This window comes from Salvelinus sp. IW2-2015, unplaced genomic scaffold (genome assembly GCF_002910315.2).
Source record: "Salvelinus sp. IW2-2015 unplaced genomic scaffold, ASM291031v2 Un_scaffold4963, whole genome shotgun sequence".
Classification (NCBI taxonomy): Eukaryota; Metazoa; Chordata; class Actinopteri; order Salmoniformes; family Salmonidae; genus Salvelinus; species Salvelinus sp. IW2-2015.
The window spans coordinates 5,609-26,828 of record NW_019946232.1 but is presented as its reverse complement, the minus strand read 5'-3'; the positions used below and the strand labels follow the sequence as shown (position 1 = coordinate 26,828).

Genomic DNA, 21,220 nt, shown 5'->3' with positions numbered 1-21,220 from the left:
TTTCAACCATCTTTTTCCGTAATGTTTATTTATAATTTGAAACCATCTTTTCCTTCTGGGTGTATTTATAGTTTCAACACTAAAAAGAAAAGGTTTCTAAAGTGTCCTTTAGGGGTTCTTCAAATGTAAACTGTTGGGGAACCTTCATACAGGTGAAGTCAGAAGTTTACATCCACTTAGGTTGGAGTCATTAAAACTCCCTTTTCAACCACTCCACACATTTCTTGATAGCAAACTGTAGTTTTGTCAAGTCGGTTAGGACATCTACTTTGTGCATGACACAAGTCATTTTTACAACAYTTGTTTACAGTTTATTTCATGTATAATTCACTGTATCACAATTCCAGTGGGTCAGAAGTTTACATACACTAAGTTGACTGTACCTTAAAACAACTTGGAAAATTCCAAAAAATGAAGTCATGTCTTTAGAAGCTTCTGATAGGCTAATTTACATCATTTGAGTCAATTGGAGGTGTAACTGTGGATGTATTTCAATGCCTACCTTCAAACTCAGTGCCTCTTTGCTTGACATCATGAGAAAATCAAATGAATTCAGCCAAGACCTCAGAAAGAAAATGTAGACCTCCACAAGTCTGTGTCATCCTTGGGAGCAATTTCCAAATGCCTGAAGGTACCACGTTCATCTGTAAAAAACAATAGTACGCAAGTATAAACCCCATGGGACCACGCAGACATCATACCACTCAGGAAGGAGATGCATTCTGTATCCTAGAGATGAACGTACTTTGGTGCAAAAAGTGCTAATCAATCCCAGAACAACAGCAAAGGACCTTGTGAAGATGCTGGAGGAAACAGGAACAAAATATCTATATCCTCAATAAAACGAGTCCTATATCGACATAACCTGAAAGGCCGCTCAGCAAGGAAAAATCCATTGCTCCAAAACCGCCACAAAAAAAGCCAGACTAGGGTTTGCAACTGCACATGGGGACAAAGATTGTACTTTTTGGAGAAATATCCTCTGGTCTGATGAAACAAAAAATAGAACTGTTTGGCCATAATGACCATCGTTATGTTTGGAGGAAAAATGGGGAGGCTTAGAAGCCGAAGAACACCATCCCAACCGTGAAGCACGGGGGTGGCATCATCATGCTGTGGGGGTGCTTTGCTGCAGGAGGGACAGGTGCACTTCACAAAATAGATGGCATCACGAGGAAGGAAAATGGTGTGGATATATTGAAGCAACATCTCAAGACGTCAGTCAGGAAGTTAAAGCTTTGTTGCAAATGGGTCTTCCAAATGGACAATGACCRCAAGCATATTTCCAAGCTGTGACAAAATGACTTAAGGACAACAAAGTCAAGGTATTGGAGTGGCCATCACAAATGTTTGGCCCAAGTTAAACAATATATAGGCAATGCTACCAAATACTAATTGAGTGTATGTAAACTTCTGACCCACTGGGAATGTGATGAAAGAAATTAAAGCTGAAATAAATAATTATCTRTAGTATTTCTCTGATATTTCACTTTCTTAAAATAAAGTGGTGATCCTAACTGACCTAAGACAGGGAATTTTTTACTAGGTTTTAATGTCAGGAATTGTGAAAAACTGAGTTTAAATGTATTTGGCTGATGTGTATGTAAACTTCCGACTTCAACTATATGTTAATATATTATTATTATATGTTAATAACATTGCCAAAGCAAGTGAAATAGATAATAAACCAAAGTGAAATAAAAAATAAAAAATTTGAAGTAACATTACACATACAGAAGTTCCAAAAGAATAAAGACATTTTCAAAAGTCAGATTATGTCTATATACCGTGTTGTAATGACGTGCAAATAGTTAAAGTACAAAGGGAAAATAAATAAGCATAAATATAGATTGTATTTACAATGGTAAAATTTAGAATGGTTTGTTCTTCACTGGTTGCCCATTTCTTGTGGCAACAGGTCACAAATGAAGGACCTGTCCTCGTCTGTGTACCTGCAGACACAAAATAAACAGTTCAGGCATCTGCACCCAATACAGCTTTCAACCTATTCTTATAACCTTCTTAACTCTTTGTTGATTGATATCCATTGAATTGTCTCCATTTTCTGTTTTAGAAAGATTTGCACAAATTGGAAAAGATAGATGGAATAGATGAAACATTTAGATCATACAAGGGACCTTAAATTGAGGAGAGCTTAATTTAAAAAATGTTAAGTTAAGTGCCTGCATCTCCTGTCCTTTCAAATTCAATTCCAAATGTTTCAGTTGGGCAATTAGTTCCCTTCAAGAACCCCCTCCCCACCACCAACAACTAAGGAGGTTCCTCGTTGAACCGTACCTCCTAACCTTTTGGGGGCAATTTTCAGTGCCAAGAACCCTAAGGTTCTTCAAAGAACTTTGAGGATCTAAGAAGAACCCTTGTTGAACCCCTCGTTTTTTAGAGTGTAGAAGAAGATAAAAAAAAGAAATGTAAAATATATWTTTTTTATACATTGTATAATTGTACTGTACGCAGCAGTTGTCTAGGGATGAGTCCTTGTTTAATATATCCACATGAATCATGAGCGTTAATATCCTTAAGGGATTTGCACGTAACAACGTAGTAACATGCACACGTATATACGGACTTACTTGCTGATATTCATTCAAATGTTTATTTTTCTATTTCAGCGCTCCAGGCAGTGGCCCCAAGTTCAAGTCTACTACTGTAGCGGTGGACGCCAGTTGCAGAGAGAGCTGTACCAACGGACTGTCAGAAGAGAGCCACAACTCCACAGTGCTGGAAACAGGGACCCACAACCATACCACAGGCACCAGCACTGGCCTGGCCTCCAACAGCAAGACCCAGCAGACACTGTACTGGCCCTACAACGGCAAGGCCAAGAAACAAACTTACAAAAGGCACAAAATCGCCTTCTCATTCTCCTTCCCGAAGAAAGCGTCCGTGAAGCTGGAATCTGCAGCGGCGGTGTTCTGCGAGAACACAGAGGAGGGTTCCAAAGAACGTATCGGAACACAGAAGCTCAGAATTCCCCTCGTTGAGTTGAACATCCCTGGACGGGGTTGTGCGGGTGTGGAGACTAATGGCACTAAGCCTGGTGATCTCAGCCCTAACAGTGTTAGTGACGGGAGCCAGAGGTCATCAGATACACTGTCCAGGTCTGACATCCACATGCCACCACAGGTCTCACATCTGTATTCTGTCCTGGTTAACTCTGAGGATATCGCCAGACATTATGTGTCCTCTGTCTCCCAATTACCTGCATCCCCTTGTCACATTCCCTTAGATGACCCAGACACAGTACTAGATACACAGAACTCTGAGGAAACTCAGAGAAACAGCCCGACAGAGGCTGAACCGGAAACAAGCAAACAGCAACAAGTTCATAAAGTAGAAAGGAGTGTCTCGGGGGAAGAAAACTCCTCCATTAGCAGTTCCTTTTCAGAGGTCATCGCCAGTTCCGATGGTCCCCCTGAGAACGACTCCTGCCCCTCTCAGTCCTCTGAGTGTCCTGGGACTGCGAGAGAGAAAGGAGAAGACATTACGGCAGTGGTGAAGACACTGTCGTGTCCTTTCACCAAGCCCAGTCAGCCGTTCTTCTCTGTGCTCAGCAAAGATGGATACACTGTTCTCCAATGGCCTTCAGAGATGCTGACCTTCACCAGGACAGAGCCCTGTTTCTCCTACAGCTGCAACCCCCTCCATTTTGACTTTAAGGCCTCGCAGCAGTCGCAGAGCAGGGCGAAGGTTAGTACTGGTGACAGTCAGAGTAAGACGGAGCTGAGGTTACCTGAGGCGTTGTGTATCGGCTCAACCTCTGTCTGTTCTGAGGAACTAATAGACAACAAGCACAACAAAGAGGCCTACTCAAGGCCAGACCATCATATCCCTATCAGAGATGACAGGGAGACAGTGGAGAGGAAGGATTGTCTCATATGTGAGCACCACATGAGTGACATAGYCACAGAAAGCTGCAGCTTGCAACTGAAGAGACAGAGCAGAGTCTACAGCAGTGGTAAATCTAGTAGTCAGTCAAAAGATCAGACTGGCAAGAGAGCAGCAGGCACCAAGAAATGGAAATCCAGAGACAGGCGCCATTACAGGAGCTACAAGAAGAAGAAGAGGAGGAGAAGGAGAAGGAGGAGAGGAGGATATGAGGAAGAGAGGCACAGAGAGATGGAGACGGATGGAGGCGTGGAGAGCGATGCGGAGAAATGCAACACATTCCAGAGACAGTCAGAGTGTAGGGAAGGACTTGATAGCCAATTTAGAGTCCCCACTTCACAGCGAGTGCAGCCATTAGAGAAGTCAAAGCAATCAGCTCAAAATCCGGCTGACAGTGGCCACGCTGCCCCCGAGGACAGGGAGAGAGAGAGGGTGAAAAGAGAGAGGGAGGAGAGAGAGGGGGAGGAGAGAGAGAGGGAGAAGAGGGAGGAGAGGGAGAGGGAGGAGAGGGAGAAAGAGAGAAGCAGACAGGAAACAGCAGGCAGCGTAAACGGATCAGCGGGCAGCCTCAGTCTCTCTGATGAGGGCGCCACGGATTCTGAAAAGGTGTTCGGGAGCGACGGCAGGACAGACCCAGTCGATCCATCAACAGAACAGAGAAACGCTGCAGGACACGGCTCACAGAGCTCACAGAGCCACGACAACCCCTGCACAGAGAACCCTGCTGTGGCTGTTGGACAAAACAGAACCATGGTGATGACACATCTGTCACCACAAAGCCCAGGGACCATTACCCAAAAACCAAGCACGACTAAATCCCTTTCACCAGAGAGCTGTGGTAAAGACTGTTGTATCGGTCAATCGTTGAGAAGGAAACGGACAGCATCATCTTTGCTTGACGCTGATGAGCTGGGCCTTGACCACCAGGTTCCATGCACCAAGTGTCAGTCACCTGTAATGGTAGAGCCCAATGGGCCAGATGGTTCAATGGTTGAGGAGGGGTCCTCTTGGTCAGTCTGTGTTTCCTGTGGTGGGGCGGGGAGACAGAGGAAGAGACAGAGAGGGGCCAGTTATGCTCCTCACATCTCAGAACCTCCTGTAGGTCACAATGTTCACATCTCAGACCTTCCTGTAGGTCACAATGTTCACATCTCAGACCTTCCTGTATGTCACAATGTTCACATCTCAGACCTTCCTGTAGGTCACAATGTTCACATCTCAGACCTTCCTGTAGGTCACAATGTTCACATCTCAGACCTTCCTGTAGGNAATGTTCACATCTCAGACCTTCCTGTAGGTCACAATGTTCACATCTCAGACCTTCCTGTAGGTCACAATGTTCACATCTCAGACCTTCCTGTAGGGCACAATGTTCACATCTCAGACCTTCTTGTAGGTCACAATGTTCACATGGCAGAACCTCCTGTGGATGTACTGTCTGATGACAGATGTAAGCTGAACGTCCAGAATCGAATGAATACAGATGTAGAATACCCTGTGATTAAAGGTCCACTGGCCAGCTGTAGTACCCCGAGTCAGCCAGCTGTAGAGCACAGCAGTAAGTCAATGGGAGGCTCTCCTCGGCTCCAGATCCAGAACAATGTTCCCAGCATGAAAGAAGACAGAGCCTCCTCTCCCTCTCAACCTGGGCCTGTACAAGATCCCCCAAATCCCCCAGAAAGAATCAGTTTTACTCATGAAAACAAAAACATCACTATTTGTGTCCAAAACTCTCCCACCGTTTCTCTCCCGATCATGGTACATCATCTAGAAATGGGCAACAATGGACAAGATTGTATAAGAAGACAAACAGTGACATTAGCAGCTCATGTCAGTCCACCGGGTGCGAGAGAGATCACCCCTCCATTCATCCCTCCACAGAGGTTTCAGATACAGAATGCGAGTCTGGACAAATCGTGTCAGCATAGTCTCCAGAGCTACCCTAACCAACAGAGGTGTCGCCCTGGGATTAGGGTTCATGAGGAGAGGGGGATCAGGGAGGGCCTGAGGCCAGGAGGCCTTAACATTACAGGCAGCCCGTGTAGTCCCTATCATAGACCAGCTAGCCCTTACCACAATCACAGACCTCCAAGTTTCCATCCGCAGCACCCGTCTGACGGCATGGAGAAACACCACTGTGTCGTTCAAATACAGACCCATAGACACGTTCTCCATCACCATCAGCAACACCAGGTGTTCCCAGGGAAGATGAACCCTGTCTTGCCTGGGTCTCCTGTCCCCATGTCCCCCTCCTGTCCTCGCATGCTGCACCCCGTCCACCTGTCTCCCATGCCTACCGGGTCCATCACCATCCAACACACCATCCTCCACCATCAGCACCACCAGCACCACCAGCACCACCATGCCTACCACCATGCAGGCTTCCTGCCCCCTCATCCCCAGCCCCCTCTCTTCCCCCAGGTCATGCCAGTCCCAGTCAGCCGCCGGCCTATGGGAGTGGATATATGTCCCCCTGGACCGCCTCCCTTTCTTACCTCAACACCGCATCTCTCTGTTGTGGCAACGCCCAGTTTACACCACCACCCAATGGCAGTGACGTTCCACGCCATGCCCCGCCCAACCATGTTCCCTCCCTCGATGCTTCAGTCACACCCACATTCCACCGTCATCCCACTGCAGCCCATGTTTTAAGACAACACATCCCCACTGCAGCCCATGTTTTAAGACAACACATCCACACTGCAGCCCATGTTTTAAGACAACACATCCCCACTGTAGCCCATGTTTTAAGACATCACATCCCACTGCAGCCCATGTTTTAAGACAACACATCGCACTGCAGCCCATGTTTTGAGAACAAACACATTCGTCCGCACTGGCAGGCCCATGTTTTAAGACATTCACATCCCACTTGCACCCCATGTTTTTAAGACATCACATCCCACTGCAGCCCAAGTTTTAAGACAACACATCCACTGCAGCCCATGTTTAGAAGACAAACACATCCCACTGCAGCCCATGTTTTAAGACATCTACATCCCACTGCCAGCCCATGTTTTAGACATCACATCCCACTGCAGCCCAAGTTTTAAGACAACACATCCCACGGCAGCCCTGTTAAGACAACACATCCCACTGCAGCCCAGTTTTGAACATCGATCCTCCTGCACGTTGAATCGATCCCACTGCAGCCCATGTTTTAAGACATCACATCCTACTGCGGCCCATGTTTTGTAGACATTTCACATCCCACTGCAGCCCATGTTTTTGAACATCACATCCCACTGCAAGCCCATGTTTTAACGACATCACATCCACTGCAACCCATGTTTTAAGACATCACATCCCACTGCGGCCCTTGTTTAAGACATCACATCCACTGCACCCATGTTTTTAAGATATCACATTTGCCCACTGCAGCCCATGTGTTTTAAGACATCACATCCTCACTGCAGCCCATGTTTTAAGACATCACATCCCACTGCAACCCTTGTTTTAAGACATCACATCCACTGCAGCCATGTTTTGAGACATCACATCCCGACTGCAGCCCATGTTTTAAGACATCACATCCCACTGCAGTCCCATGTTTTAAGACATCACATCCTCACTGCAACCCATGTTTAACACACATCCCACTGTGCCTTGTTTTAAGACATCACAACCCACTGCAGCCCATGTTTTAAGACATCACATCCCACTGCAGCCCATGTTTTAAGACAACACATCCCACTGCAGCCCATGTTTTAAGACAACACATCCCACTGCAGCCCATGTTTTAAGACATCACATCCCCACTGCAGCCCATGTTTTGAGACATCACATCCCACTGCAGACTATTCAATCATGTTTCTTTTTGTTGCTTCCAACAAAACATTTAATTTACTTCCAGTTATTACTTTTTTCATGTAGTTTTGTCCTTATCTTCATGTAACATCCAACCCTGTTGTATCAATGGAAATGCTTCTGTAGTATTGAGAGTGATACGTGCCTTTCATTCATACTATATTAGACAGAAATATTTCCTTTAGAGAGACAATCAAGCATAACTAAAGAATTTGGACGTGTGCACATTTAAAACCAGTCCGATGTAGAAACTGTCGCAGGCAGATTCATTATTAACGTCTGTGTTTTTCTGCTAGTGATGTGCTTCAATAGTCTACCTTTGGGCATTTAATGCAATACTAGTTCAATTAAACGTGAACACACACAACAAAGTGCTGTATCTAGTGTAATAGCGTGTGTCGATGACGTTCACTCTACGTTCATTTGCTTTCCTAAACGATGACAATTCATTCATGTAACATTTACTCCTGAATTGATCCAGATACTACAGTATTCCAAAAGTATTTTTTTTTTATGTCCTAAAATATGTTCTTTGTAAGGATTTACCCATCTGACTCTAAAATTAATTTGACCACTATTTTAATTTGACCACTATTTAAATTTGACCACTATTTTTATTTACTTATTTTTATTCTATTTTACAGCCATTCTTCCTTAGTTTCTGAACAAGAAACACAACTAATGTGGTCGGGTCTGGTGACTTCAACGTTACACGTCTTTATATTTGACGTAAATGAGACCCCTTCTGATTCTAAAGCAGGATAGCGTAGAAAAATGGGTTTAAAATGTCTAATCAACTAGTTTTCTTTGGTTTAAAAATGACCCAGTGTCTTTATAATCACGTAAAAAACCCAGATCTGATATGTAAACCTGGTTACCGTGTGGTTTCAAGCTTCTCCGTAGGTCTTCATGTAGCTGTAATACAGTAGATATACTCTCCTACATATTTATTTGGACAGTGAAGCTGCAGCATTTTGGATTAGAGATTTTTTTTAAATGGTTTATATGAGGCAACAGTACAGAATGTCACCTTTTATTTGAAGGTATTTTGATACTGGTTAGAAAGGTATGCATTTGATGTACTGTATCTAGTCCCTCCATTTGAAAGGTGTCATAAGTATTTGGACAAATTCACTTAAAGRGTATTACATTTTTTGTCAAAAAGAATGAATGGTCAATAATGTATTGTGTCATTTTGGATCGACTTTTACTGTAAATGAGAGTAGAATATGTTTCCCGAACACTACTACATTAATAATGCGTATGCTATCATGATTATGGACAATCATGAATTATTCATGAATGAATCATGAATGAATCATGAATGAATCATGAATGAATCATGAATAATGGTGACTAAAAAAGTGACAAAATTCATTACCCCTAAACATGTCTCACTCATCATTATTCATGATTTATTATCTGTTTATAGAATTATCTGTTTATTTTTATATTTTCTTTTACCTTTATTTAACAAGGCAAGTCTATTAAGAACAAATTCTTATTCACAATGACGGCCTACACAGGCCAAATCTGGACGACGCTGGGCCAATTGTGTGCCYCCCTATGGGACTCCCAATCACGMCCGGTTGTGATACAGCCTGGAATCGAACCAGGGTGTCTGTAGTGACGCCTTAAGCACTGAGATGCAGTGCCTTGGACAGCTGTGCCAATCGGGAGCAAAAAATCATGTTAGCATTCACATTAATGCATTTTCAGAAACATGTTCTATTCTTTCAATTAAAYTGACACAATACATTATTTACCGTACATTTCTATTGGCCACAACATAATCTGAAACGCKATCAAAACAAACATCAAATGCATAAAAACAAGTTAGAGACACAAGCTTGACGTAGTCATTGTGTGATAGGAGTATGGGATCAAATACTAAACSTTTGACAAAAAATGTAATACACTTGAAGTGAATTTTGTACAAATACTTATGACACCTGTGTGAGATGTGTCTGTGTGGGAGGAACGAGATACATAAAGTACTTTCATATCTAAACGGTTTATAAACAGATACGTATGAACGTAGTACCTTCTGTACTGTCGCTTCATATAAAACAGTTAATCTATGGAGACAAATTAAAAGTAGTAGCTTCACTGTCCAGATAAGTACGTAAAGGAGCGTAGCTGTTGCCGGGGTGAAAAAACGGTCCTACCATTCTGTTATATAATTAATTCCACTTGCTCTGAGAAATAAAAAAAATGACATGTTGTAAATTAGACATATTTATATTGTAAGATACAGTTCTGTTTTTATAGTAGCCTGATGAATTATTATCAACATTCAATTATGTTTTTACTAAAATTGTGTCAACAGAAGTAAAATTAAATCAATTAAATCATATTCCTACTTCTTGAGTCTCTTTGTGTGAGATGTGTCTGTGTGAGATGTGTCTGTGTGAGACGTGTCTGTGTGAGATGTGTCTGTGTGAGATGTGTCTGTGTGAGACGTGTCTGTATGCACCCTCTGTACCCGGTATAAATGACTACAGCAGCATGTTTGTCAAGTTGAGTGGAAATCTTTCTGCACAGAGGCATTAACAGAGAAGCTGTTTTGTGAGGTTTGTAAGACGGAGGCAATTTGTCTTGGAGATAAAATGCTGTTGAATATTTCATCTAAAGAGTTGTTGAGGGGAGAATTACAACAAACAACTAAAAGTGATGGTGGACATGCGGAGTAACACAAATTTAGTCAGTCTATTTTACAATGAGATGCAATAAATCTCCCACAGCCAAGGCGTGTCAAACACCCCACATGCTTTTCAACAGCTACATGACCTTCCAGAGCTCTACAGCTGTCCAAATAAATAGCCACTTTCACCTCCAGGCTTCGACAGTGTTTTCTCGTGTCCATTGAGTGACTTAAAGGATATAGMCAGGCTAAAGTCAAAGTAAAAATACATTATTACAAGGTCCCGATACACTTCCACCGGGGGAGGGTAGATCTACAGAGCGAAGTTTTTTGCTAGTTGTATCACCGTCTGACTGATGTGATGACAGTTTACAGCCGCTGAGGCATTACAGCAGGGATGAGAAACTGCAGGGCGCCAAATTCAAAACAACAGAAATCTCATGATTAAAATTCCTCAGACATACAAGTATTTCACACCATTTTAAAGATACACTTCTTGTTAATCCAACCACAGTGTCCGATTTCAAATAGGCTTTTCGGCGAAAGCACCACAAAAGATTATGTTAGGTCAGAGCCAAGTCACATTTTTCCAGCCAAAGAGAGGAGTCACAAAAATCAGAAATAGAGATAGAATTAATCACTAACCTTTGATGATCTTCATCAGATGACACTCATAGGACTTCATGTTACACAATACATATATGTTTTGTTCGATAAAGTTCATTTTTATATTAAAAAATCTTAGTTTCCATTGGCGCGTTATGTTCAGTAATGTTTTTCCTCCAAAACATCTGGTGATTTTGCAGAGAGCCACATCAATTTACAGAAATACTCAAAATAAACATTGATAAAAGTAACAAGTATTAAACATGGAACTTTAGATAAACTTCTCCTTAATGTCCTTTGTCAGATTTCAAAAAAACTTTACGGAAAAAGCACACCATGCTATAATCTGAGTATGGCGCTCAGAGCCCAAATAAACCATAAAGATATCCGCCATGTTGTGGAGTCAACAGAAGTCAGAAATAACATTATAAATATTCACTTACCTTTGATGATCTTCATCAGAATGCACTCCCAGGAATCCCAGTTCCACAATTAATGTTTGTTTTGTTCGATATAGTCCATAATTTATGTCCAAATACCTTCATTTTGTTCGCGCGTTCATTCCAGTAATCCACATTCATGACGAGCAGGTCAGACGAAAAGTCAAACAATTCCATTACAGTTCGTAGAAACATGTCAAACGATGTATAGAATCAATCTTTAGGATGTTTTTAACATAAATCATCAATCATCTTTCAACCGGAGAATTGCTTTGTCTTCAGAAATGCAATGGAAAGCATGTCGCTCTCACGTGAGCGCGCATGTTCAGCTCATGCCAGACACCTGACTCAAAGAGCTCTCCTTCCCTCATTCTTCACAGTAGAAGCATCAAACAAGGTTCTAAAGACTGTTGACATCTAGTGCAAAATGACCAATATCCCACTGTATATTGGATAGGCAAACCTACAAACCTCAGATGTCCCACTTCCTGGTTGGATTTTTTCTCGGGTTTTTGCCTGCCATATGAGTTCTGTTAAACTCACAGACATCATTCAAACAGTTTTAGAAACTTCAGAGTGTTTTCTATCCAAATCTACTAATAATATGCATATATTAGCCTCTGAGCCTGAGTAGCAGGCAGTTTACTCTGGGCACCTTTTCATCCAAGCTACTCAATACTGCCACCCAGCCATAAGAAGTTGACGTATCAAGATACAATATTGTAGTCAGGCAACATATGAGATGTGAATATGCAACATTTTGTTCCGAAATCGGAGTGTATTTTCTCTCGTGTAAGCTCAAATAATGGCTGCCATTTTTGATTTAAAGAAATATTACTATGCATACTTTCTGTTGAAGCTTGCATTGATGCATGCTTCAAAATATGTACAAACAGAGTACGCATTCGAGAAGTGCTCTCCCTGCTCCGTTTCGCATATTTTGATTTGGACTCGTACTCCGATGTGTGTGCTTGGAGCATGGTAGTGTACATTTTGAGAACACTCTCTTTTCTGCCACACCTCCTTTTCTCTCTGATCCAGCAACAGATGGTTAAGCCTTAGTCATCTCTCAGTGAGAGGGAAGGTTTTCGTTCACACCTCTATCTCTCTCTCTCTCTCTCTCTATCTCTTCCCCCCTCTCTTTCAGTGTTTGTCTCTCTAGCTCTTCCCCTCTCTCTCTCTTTTCCCCTCTCTCTCTTCCTCTCTCTCTCTCTCTCTCTCTCTCTCTCTCTCTCTCTCTCTCTCTCTCTTTCAGTGTTTGTCTCTTTCTCTCTCTCTGTGTCTCTCTCTCTAGGATTATTCACAGTTTGTGAGGTCACTCACCACCTGTTTCGATATTTCCTCAAGATCCAGAGATCTTGGACCTGATACATGGCACTTGAACTCCCACACCAGTGTCTCTCTACACCTAGCTGCCCACCAGGCAAAAACACTTCCCGTGGCTCTCACACCTGCTGTTAGAATGGATCATTTTATATTTATAATAAAAGTATCTCAGTCACTGATAACAACACATTTTAGTTTGTTCATTAGGGGGTGAAATTCAGATCTGAGTTAAGCAAGCGTAAATGGAACGTAATTCCCATTTTATGCACTTATCTCTCTATGCGTATTCTGACCTTGAATTTAAGCATGATAATATCATGCTATTCACCCGCRATTCGTTTGGGGTGGAGATCAATGAAATGACGGTGTGTCTACAGACACGCTGTATTCTGATCTTGACCTAATTCCCTCATAATTCCACGACCTTTACGTGCGATGAAAGGATAAAGATGGCGCCGACGGAGATGGCAGCATCACGACTAGCTCTTAGAAAACTTTGCAGTATTTCGTTTTTTTCTGTAAAGTTTTTTACATTATTATCTCAGGAAATGCTTTGTGTCATTACATATAGCCGGGGAGAACTATTGGATATTAGAGCGGCGGTAACTCACCAGATCTACCAACATTACGACAAGGAATACGACTTCTCTAGAGCCAGATCCTCTGTTCACTCTCCCCAGAGGAACGGAACTTATTCCGGAGGCCGACTCAAAACATCGCCGGAGGTGAGGCACTCGAGGCGGCCTGCTGGTTTGACTTAGTAGGAGCCGCTACCGAGTATATTACTCGCTAATGTTCAATCTTTGGATAACAAAGTTGATGAGCTTAGAGCAAGGATTTCTTTCCAGAGAGACATCGGGGCCTGTAACATACTTTGTTTCATGGAAACATGGCTCTCTCGGGATACTCTGTCGGAGTTAGTAAAGCAGGATTCTCAGTACATCTCTCAGACAGGAAAGCAGAAGGGCGATGGGGGGGGGAGGGGGGGGTGTTTCATGATAAACGGGTCATGGTGTAATTTTAGGAACATACAGGAACTCAAGTCATTTTGTTCAACCGAACTAGAATACCTCACAATTAAATGCCGACCATATTATCTCCCAAGAGAATTCTCCTCCGTCATCGCCTCGGCCGTTTACATCCCGCCTCAAGCCGAAACCTCGTCGGCCCTCAAAGAACTTCACTGGAATTTATGCAAACCAGAAACCACATATCCTGAGGCTGCATTTATTGTAGCTGGGGATTTTAACAATGCAAATCTGAGGACTATACTGCCGAAATTCTATCAACATAATGACTGTCCTACTTGCGCTACTAAGACTCTCGACCATTGCTATTCATATTTCAGGGATGCTTACAAGGCCCTTCCCCGCCCTCCTTTCAGCAAATCGAACCACAATTCCATCTTGCTCCTCCCGTCCTATAGGTAGAAACTCAAACAGGAAGTGCTTCGTACTATTCAACGCTGGTCTAACCAATCGGAATCCAGGCTTCAGGATTGTTTTGATCACGTGGACTGGGATATGTTCTGGGTAGCGCATAGACGCATACACGGATACGGTGACTGAGTTCATAAGGAAGTGTATTGGAGATGTTGTACCATCTGTGACTATTTAAACCCTAACCAGAAACCGTGGATAGATGGAAGCATTCGTGTGAACCTGAAAGCGTGAACCACCACATTTAACAATGGGAAGATGACTGGGAATATGGCAGAATATAAACAGTGTAGTTATTCACTCCGCAAGGCAATCACACAAGTATATAGATAAAGTGGAGTCCCAATAAAAGAGCTCAGACACGTGACGTATGTGGCAGGAACTACAGACAATCATGGACTATATAAGGAAAACCAGCCACGTCGCCGAGCCCGACGTCTTGCTTCCGGACAGGCTAAACACATTCTTTGAACAGTGCCACAGACGCGGTCTGCTACCAAGGACAGTGGGTTCTCCCTCTCCGTGGCCGACGCGAGTAAAACATTTAAACATGTTAACCCTCGTAAGGCTGCCGGTCCAGACAGCATCCTTAGGCACGTCCTCAGAGCATGCACAGACCAGATGGCCGATGTGTTTACGGGCATATTCAATCTCTCCCTATCCCAGTCTGCTGTTCCCACATGCTTCAAGATGGCCACCATTGTTCCTGTACACAAGAAGGCAAAGGCAACTGAACTTAACGACTATCGCCCCGCAGCTCTGTCATCATTAAGTGCTTTGAGAGACTAGTCAAAGTTCATATCAGCTCTACCTTACCTGCCACCAAAAACGCATTTCAATTTGCTTACCGCCCCAATAGATCCATAGACGATGAAATCGCCATCTCTCTGCACACTGCCCTATCCCATCTGGACAAAAGGAATACCTACTGTGGTATTGCAAAATAATTCACCCCCTTGGCATTTTTGTTGCCTTACAACCTGGAACTAAAATAGATTTTTGGGGAGTTTGTGTCATTTGATTAACACAACATGCCTACTACATTGAAGATGCAATTTTATTTTATTTTTTGTGTGAAACAATCAAGAAATAAGACAAAAAAACAGAGAACTTGAGCGTGCATAACTATTCACCCTCCCAAAGTCAATACTTTTGTAGAGTCACCTTTTCAGCAATTACAGCTGCAAGTGTCTTGCGGAATGTCTCTATAAGCTTAGCACATCTAGCCACTGGGATTTTGGCCTATTCTTCAAGGCAAAACTCCTCCAGCTCCTTCATGTTGGATGGGTTCTGCTGGTGTACAGCAATCTTTCATTTTAAGTCATACCACAGATTCTCAATTGGATTGAAGTCTGGGCTTTGACTAGGCCATTCCAAGACATTTAAATGTTTCCCCTTAAACCATTCGAGTGTTGCTTTAGCATTATGCTTAGGGTCATTGTCCTGCTGGAAGGTGACCCTCCGTCACAGTKTCATATCTCTGGAAGACTGAAACAGGTTTCCCTCAAGAATTTCCCTTTATTTAGCGTCATCCATCATTCCTTAAATTCTGATCAGTTTCCCAGTCCATGCCGATGAAAAACATCCCCACAAAATGATGCTGCCACCACCATGCTTCACTGTGGGGATGGTGTTCTCGGGGTGATGGGAGGTGTTGGGTTTGTGCCGGACTTAGTATTTTCCTTCATGGTCAAAAGCAACATTTTTGTCTCATCTGACAAGAGTACTTTCTTCCATATGTTTGAGGAATCTCCCACATGCATTTTGGCAAACACCAAATGTGTTTGCTTATTTTTTTCTTTAATAAATCCTTTTGTCAATAGGGGGGCGCTATTTTCACTTTGTAAAAAATCGTGCCCAAATTAAACTGCCTCGTACTCTATTCTTGCTCGTACAATATGCATATTATTATTACTATTGGATAGAAAACACTCTCTAGTTTCTAAAACCGTTTGAATTATATCTGTGAGTAAAACAGAACTCATTTTGCAGTAAACTTCCTGACAGGAAGTGAAAAATCTGAAATCGAGGCTCTGTTCCAGGGCCTTCCTATTAATTTGCCTGAAATCTATGGATATACATGCACTGCATACGCCTTCCACTAGATGTCAACAGGCAGTGAGAGGTGGAATGGGGTGTCTAGCTTGATCTGAGGCCGAACAAGAGCTTCTGGAATGACATGTCTGGAAATMTCATTGTCTTGGAAGGCGCGAGAAGGAACCKGAGATTGCCTATGATTGCTATGATAAAAACATCATAAAGTAGTTTTTTTAAACCSAGTTATATCAGTTTATTGAACGTTTATTGCGAGTTTTGGAATTTTCTTTTCTTTGCGTCATGTGAAGTTGGCCACGTTTGCGCCACATGGCGCAAACTATATCATTGTGTTTACTTGATAGCTACCTACACAAATAGCTAGCTAGAACAAAGTGTTAAGATTTAAAAAATCATTTAAAAGCAATACAAATAAAAGTTCTCCAGTAGGCATCTACAGAGGGAGCTAAGAGCTGTGTTGTCAGTCATTTCCCAGCAACTTGAGTAAAAAGGCAGATCCTCAGGAGGACACACTATGGTTGCTAATTTGACAGGAGAAGAGGACATTCTAAAACCAAACAACGATTATTCTGGACAAAGGACTCCTTGTACAAGATTCTGATGGAAGCTCAGCAAAAGTAGGAACCATTTATGATGTTATTTCGTWTWTTTTTTTTTWTATKTATWTTTTTTTTAGTATTTCTGTGGAAAATGTTTAGTCATATTTTCCGCCCTTATTTTGGGCGCTGTCTCGCTATAACGTAAGCTGTATGTCGTACTAAAGTTATTTWWAAAAATCTAACACAGCGGTTGCATTAAGCACTAGTGTATCTTTKATTTGCTGTACAACATGTATTTTTTAGTAAAGTTTATAATGAGTTATTTGATTAGATTAGGTGACTGTCCAAGATATCTCCGGAGAATRTTGTGCATTTTGACTACGTATTCACATTGTAAAACCACGATTTATACCGCTAAATATGCACATTTTCGAACAAAACATATATGTATTGTGTAACATGATGTTATAGGACTGTCATCTGATGAAGTTTGTCAAGGTTAGTGAATAATTTTATATCTTATGCTGTTTTTTTGCGATCGCTACCTTTGCGGTGAATGAATGCAGTTGTGTGGTTGGCTATTGTATTAAGCTAATATAATGCTATATTGTGTTTTCGCTGTAAAACACTTAAAAAATCTGAAATATTGGCTGGATTCACAAGATGTTTATCTTTCATTTGCTGTACACCATGTATTTTTCATAAATGTTTTATGATGAGTATTTAGGTATTTCACGTTGCTCTCTGTAATTATTCCGGCTGCTTTGGTGATATTTGTGATGGTAGCTGCAATGTAAAACTATGATTTATACCTCAAATATGCAAATTTTCGAACAAAACATAGATTTATTGTATAACATGTTATAAGACTGTCATCTGATGAAGTTGTTTCTTGGTTAGTGACTAATTTTATCTCTATTTGGTCGGTTTTGTGATAGCTACCTATGCGGTAAAAAATTGTGAAAATATGCGGTTGAGTCTTTTGCTATTGTGGTTAGCTAATAGAAATACATAGTGTTTTCGCTGTAAAACATTTAAAAAATCGGAAATGATGGCTGGATTCACAAGATGTGTATCTTTCATTTGGTGTCTTGGACTTGTGATTTCATGATATTTATATGCTAGTATTTACTTGTGGCGCTATGCTAGGCTATGCTAGTCAGCTTTTTACTGATGAGGATGCTCCCGGATCCGGGATGGTGACCCAGTAGAAGTTTTAAGCAATGGCTTTTTTCTGGCCACTCTTCAGTAAAGCCCAGCTCTGTGGAGTGTACGGCTTAAAGTGGTTCAATGGACAGATACTCAAATCTCCACTGTGGAGCATTGCAGCTCCTTCAGGGTTATCTTTGGTCTCTTTGTTGCCTCTCTGATTAATAATGCCCTCCTTGCCTGGTCCGTGAGTTTTGAAATAAACTAATAAATAAAGAAATGTGTATTGTCACGTAAAACCCTCACCACCCTCTGGAGAGCCTTACGGTTGTGGGCGGTGCAGTTTCTGTAACAGGCGGTGATGCAGCCCGACAGGATGCTTTCAATTGTGCATCTGTACAAAAAAATGGTGAGGGTTTTACGTGACAATACACATTTCTTTAGCCTCCTGAGGTTGAAGAGGCTCTGTTTCACCTTCTTCACCACACTGTCTGTGTGGGTGGTCCATTTCAGTTTTGTCGGTGATGTGTACGCCCAGGAACTTAAAACTTTCCACTTTGTCCACTGCTGTCCCTTCGATTTGGATAGGGGGGTGCTTCCTGGATAGGGGGGTGCATTAACGGGGGCAAACTACCTGCCCTCCAGGACACCTACACCACCCGATGTCACTGGAAGGCCATAAAGATCATCAAGGACATCAACCACCCGAACCACTGCCTGTTCACCCCGCTATCATCCAGAAGGCGAGGTCAGTACAGGTGCATCAAAGCTGGGACCGAGAGACTGAAAAACAGCTTCTATCTCAAGGCCATCAGACTTTTAAACAGCCATCACTTGCACATTAGAGGCTGCTGCCTATAGGCATATACTAGGAATCACTGGCCACTTTAAGGAATGGAACACAAGTCACTTTAACAATGTTTACAAATCTGCCATTACTCATCTCATATGCATATARTGTTTTCTATAGTATTCTACGGTATCTCATTCACTTACTAATCCTTACATAGCCTCGCTACTGTTTTTTCACTGTTGTTAATATTTCTTTACTTATCTATTGTTCACCTAATACCTTTTTTTTTTACTTAAAATTGCACTGTTGGTTAGGACTGTAAGTAAGCATTTCACTGTAAGGTTGTACAGTGCCTGTTGTATTCGCATTTCACTGTAGGTTGTACAGTGCCTGTTGTATTCGCATTACTGTAAGGTTTACAGTGCCTGTTGTATTCGGCATTCACTGTAAGGTTGTACAGTGCCTGTTGTATTCGCATTTCACTGTAAGGTTGTACAGTGCCTGTTGTATTCGGCATTTCACTGTAAGGTTGTACAGTGCCTGTTGTATTGCATTTCACTGTAAGGTTGTACAGTGCCTGTTGTATTCGGCATTTCACTGTAAGGTTGTACAGTGCTGTTGTATTCGGCATTTCACTGTAAGGTTGTACAGTGCCTGTTGTATTCAGCATTTCACTGTAAGGTTGTACAGTGCCTGTTGTATTCGGCATTTCACTGTAAGGTTGTACGTGCCTGTTGTATTCGCATATCACTGTAAGGTTGTACAGTGCCTGTTGTATTCGGCATATCACTGTAAGGTTGTACAGTGCCTGTTGTATTCGGCATATCACTGTAAGGTTGTACAGTGCCTGTTTGTTCGCATATCACTGTAAGGTTGTACAGTGCTGTTGTATTAGCATTTCACTGTAAGGTTGTACAGTGCCTGTTGTATTCAGCGGCACGTGACAAATCCTTTGGTTTGATTTGTTATCTTGCTTTACTCATCTCTTTATGTATATACTGTTTTTCTATACTGTACAGTGGGGCAAAAAAGTATTTAGTCAGCCACCAATTGTGCAAGTTCTCCCACTTAAAAAGATGAGAGAGGCCTGTAATTTTCATCATAGTACACTTCAACATGACAGACATAATGAGGAAAAAAATCCAGAAAATCACAATGTAGGACTTTTAATGAATTTAAAATGTTATTTAACCACACGTCAGTGTGGTTGTTCCTGAGGATCGCTAGCAACAATGAATCATATTAGGCTAACGTATAACAAGTTGAACAATAATTTGGGACATCCTATATGAATCATTATTGGAACTCGGCCCATACTGTAGCAGTTTAAAACCTGGAGCCTGGCGTACGGTCCACGACCATACTGTAGCAGTTTAAACCTGGAGCCTGGCGTACGGTCCACGACCATACTGTAGCAGTTTAAACCTGGAGCCTGGCGACGGTCCACGACCATACTGTAGCAGTTTAAACCTGGAGCCTGGCGCACGGTCCACGACCATACTGTAGCAGTTTAAACCTGGAGCCGTACGGTCCACGCATACTGTAGCAGTTTAAACCTGGAGCCTGCGCACGGTCCACGACCATACTGTAGCAGTTTAAACCTGGAGCCTGGCGACGGTCCACGACCATACTGTAGCAGTTTAAACCTGGAGCCGGTACGTCCACGACCATACTGTAGCAGTTTAAACCTGGAGCTGGCGTACGGTCCACGACCATACTGTAGCGTTTAAACCTGGAGCCTGGCGTACGGTCCACGACCATACTGTAGCAGTTTAAACCTGGAGCGGTACGGTCCAGCGCACCATAACTGGGACCATACTGTAGCAGTTTAAACCTGGAGCCTGGCGTACGGTCCACGACCATACTGTAGCAGTTTAAACCTGGAGCCTGGCGTACGGTCCACGACCATACTGTAGCAGTTTAAACCTGGAGCCTGGCGTACGGTCCACGATCAATGGACCCGTTGGACACAGTTCCATGATTAGTTGGGGTTAGAATACTGTTCAACCACTACAGTACACTTTTCTCACCTTCCAATATTTCATGGATTGCATTATTGAATAAGACAACTTTCAGAATGAATAAAACTATAGTATTTTTTTTTTTACCAATATACTGAACAAAGATATAAACACAACATACAAAAAATGTCAAAGATTTTACTGAGTTACACTTCATATGAGATAATCAGTCAATTGATATAAATTCATTAGGCKCTAATCTATGGATTTCACATAACTAGAAATATACATATGTATCTGTTGGTCACAGATACCTTWAAAAAAAAGGTAGGGTGCGGATCATAAAAACCAGGAAGTATCTGGTGTGACCATTTGCCTCATGCAGAGCAACACCTCTCCTTCACATGGAGTTGATCAGGCTGTCGATTGTGGCCTGTGCAATGTTGTTCCACTTCTCTTCATTGGTTTTGTGAAATTGCTGGATTTTGGCAATAACTGGAACATGCTGTCGTACATGTCGATCCAGAGCATCCCAAACATGCTCAATGGGTGACA

At 42.3% G+C, this 21,220-nt stretch overlaps 1 protein-coding gene across 1 annotated transcript in view; it reads left to right on the top strand.

The window, feature by feature from the left end:
* The window catches only part of LOC112077839 (G patch domain-containing protein 8-like), a 12,037-nt gene extending 5,313 nt beyond the window's left edge, over positions 1-6,724 (top strand). The window contains exon 2 of the mRNA XM_070441849.1: positions 2,631-6,724. Coding sequence (XP_070297950.1) covers positions 2,631-6,558 — 3,928 coding nt within the window. The 3' untranslated portion in view covers positions 6,559-6,724. The remainder of the gene's footprint in view (positions 1-2,630) is intronic.
* The last annotated feature ends 14,496 nt before the right edge of the window (positions 6,725-21,220 follow it).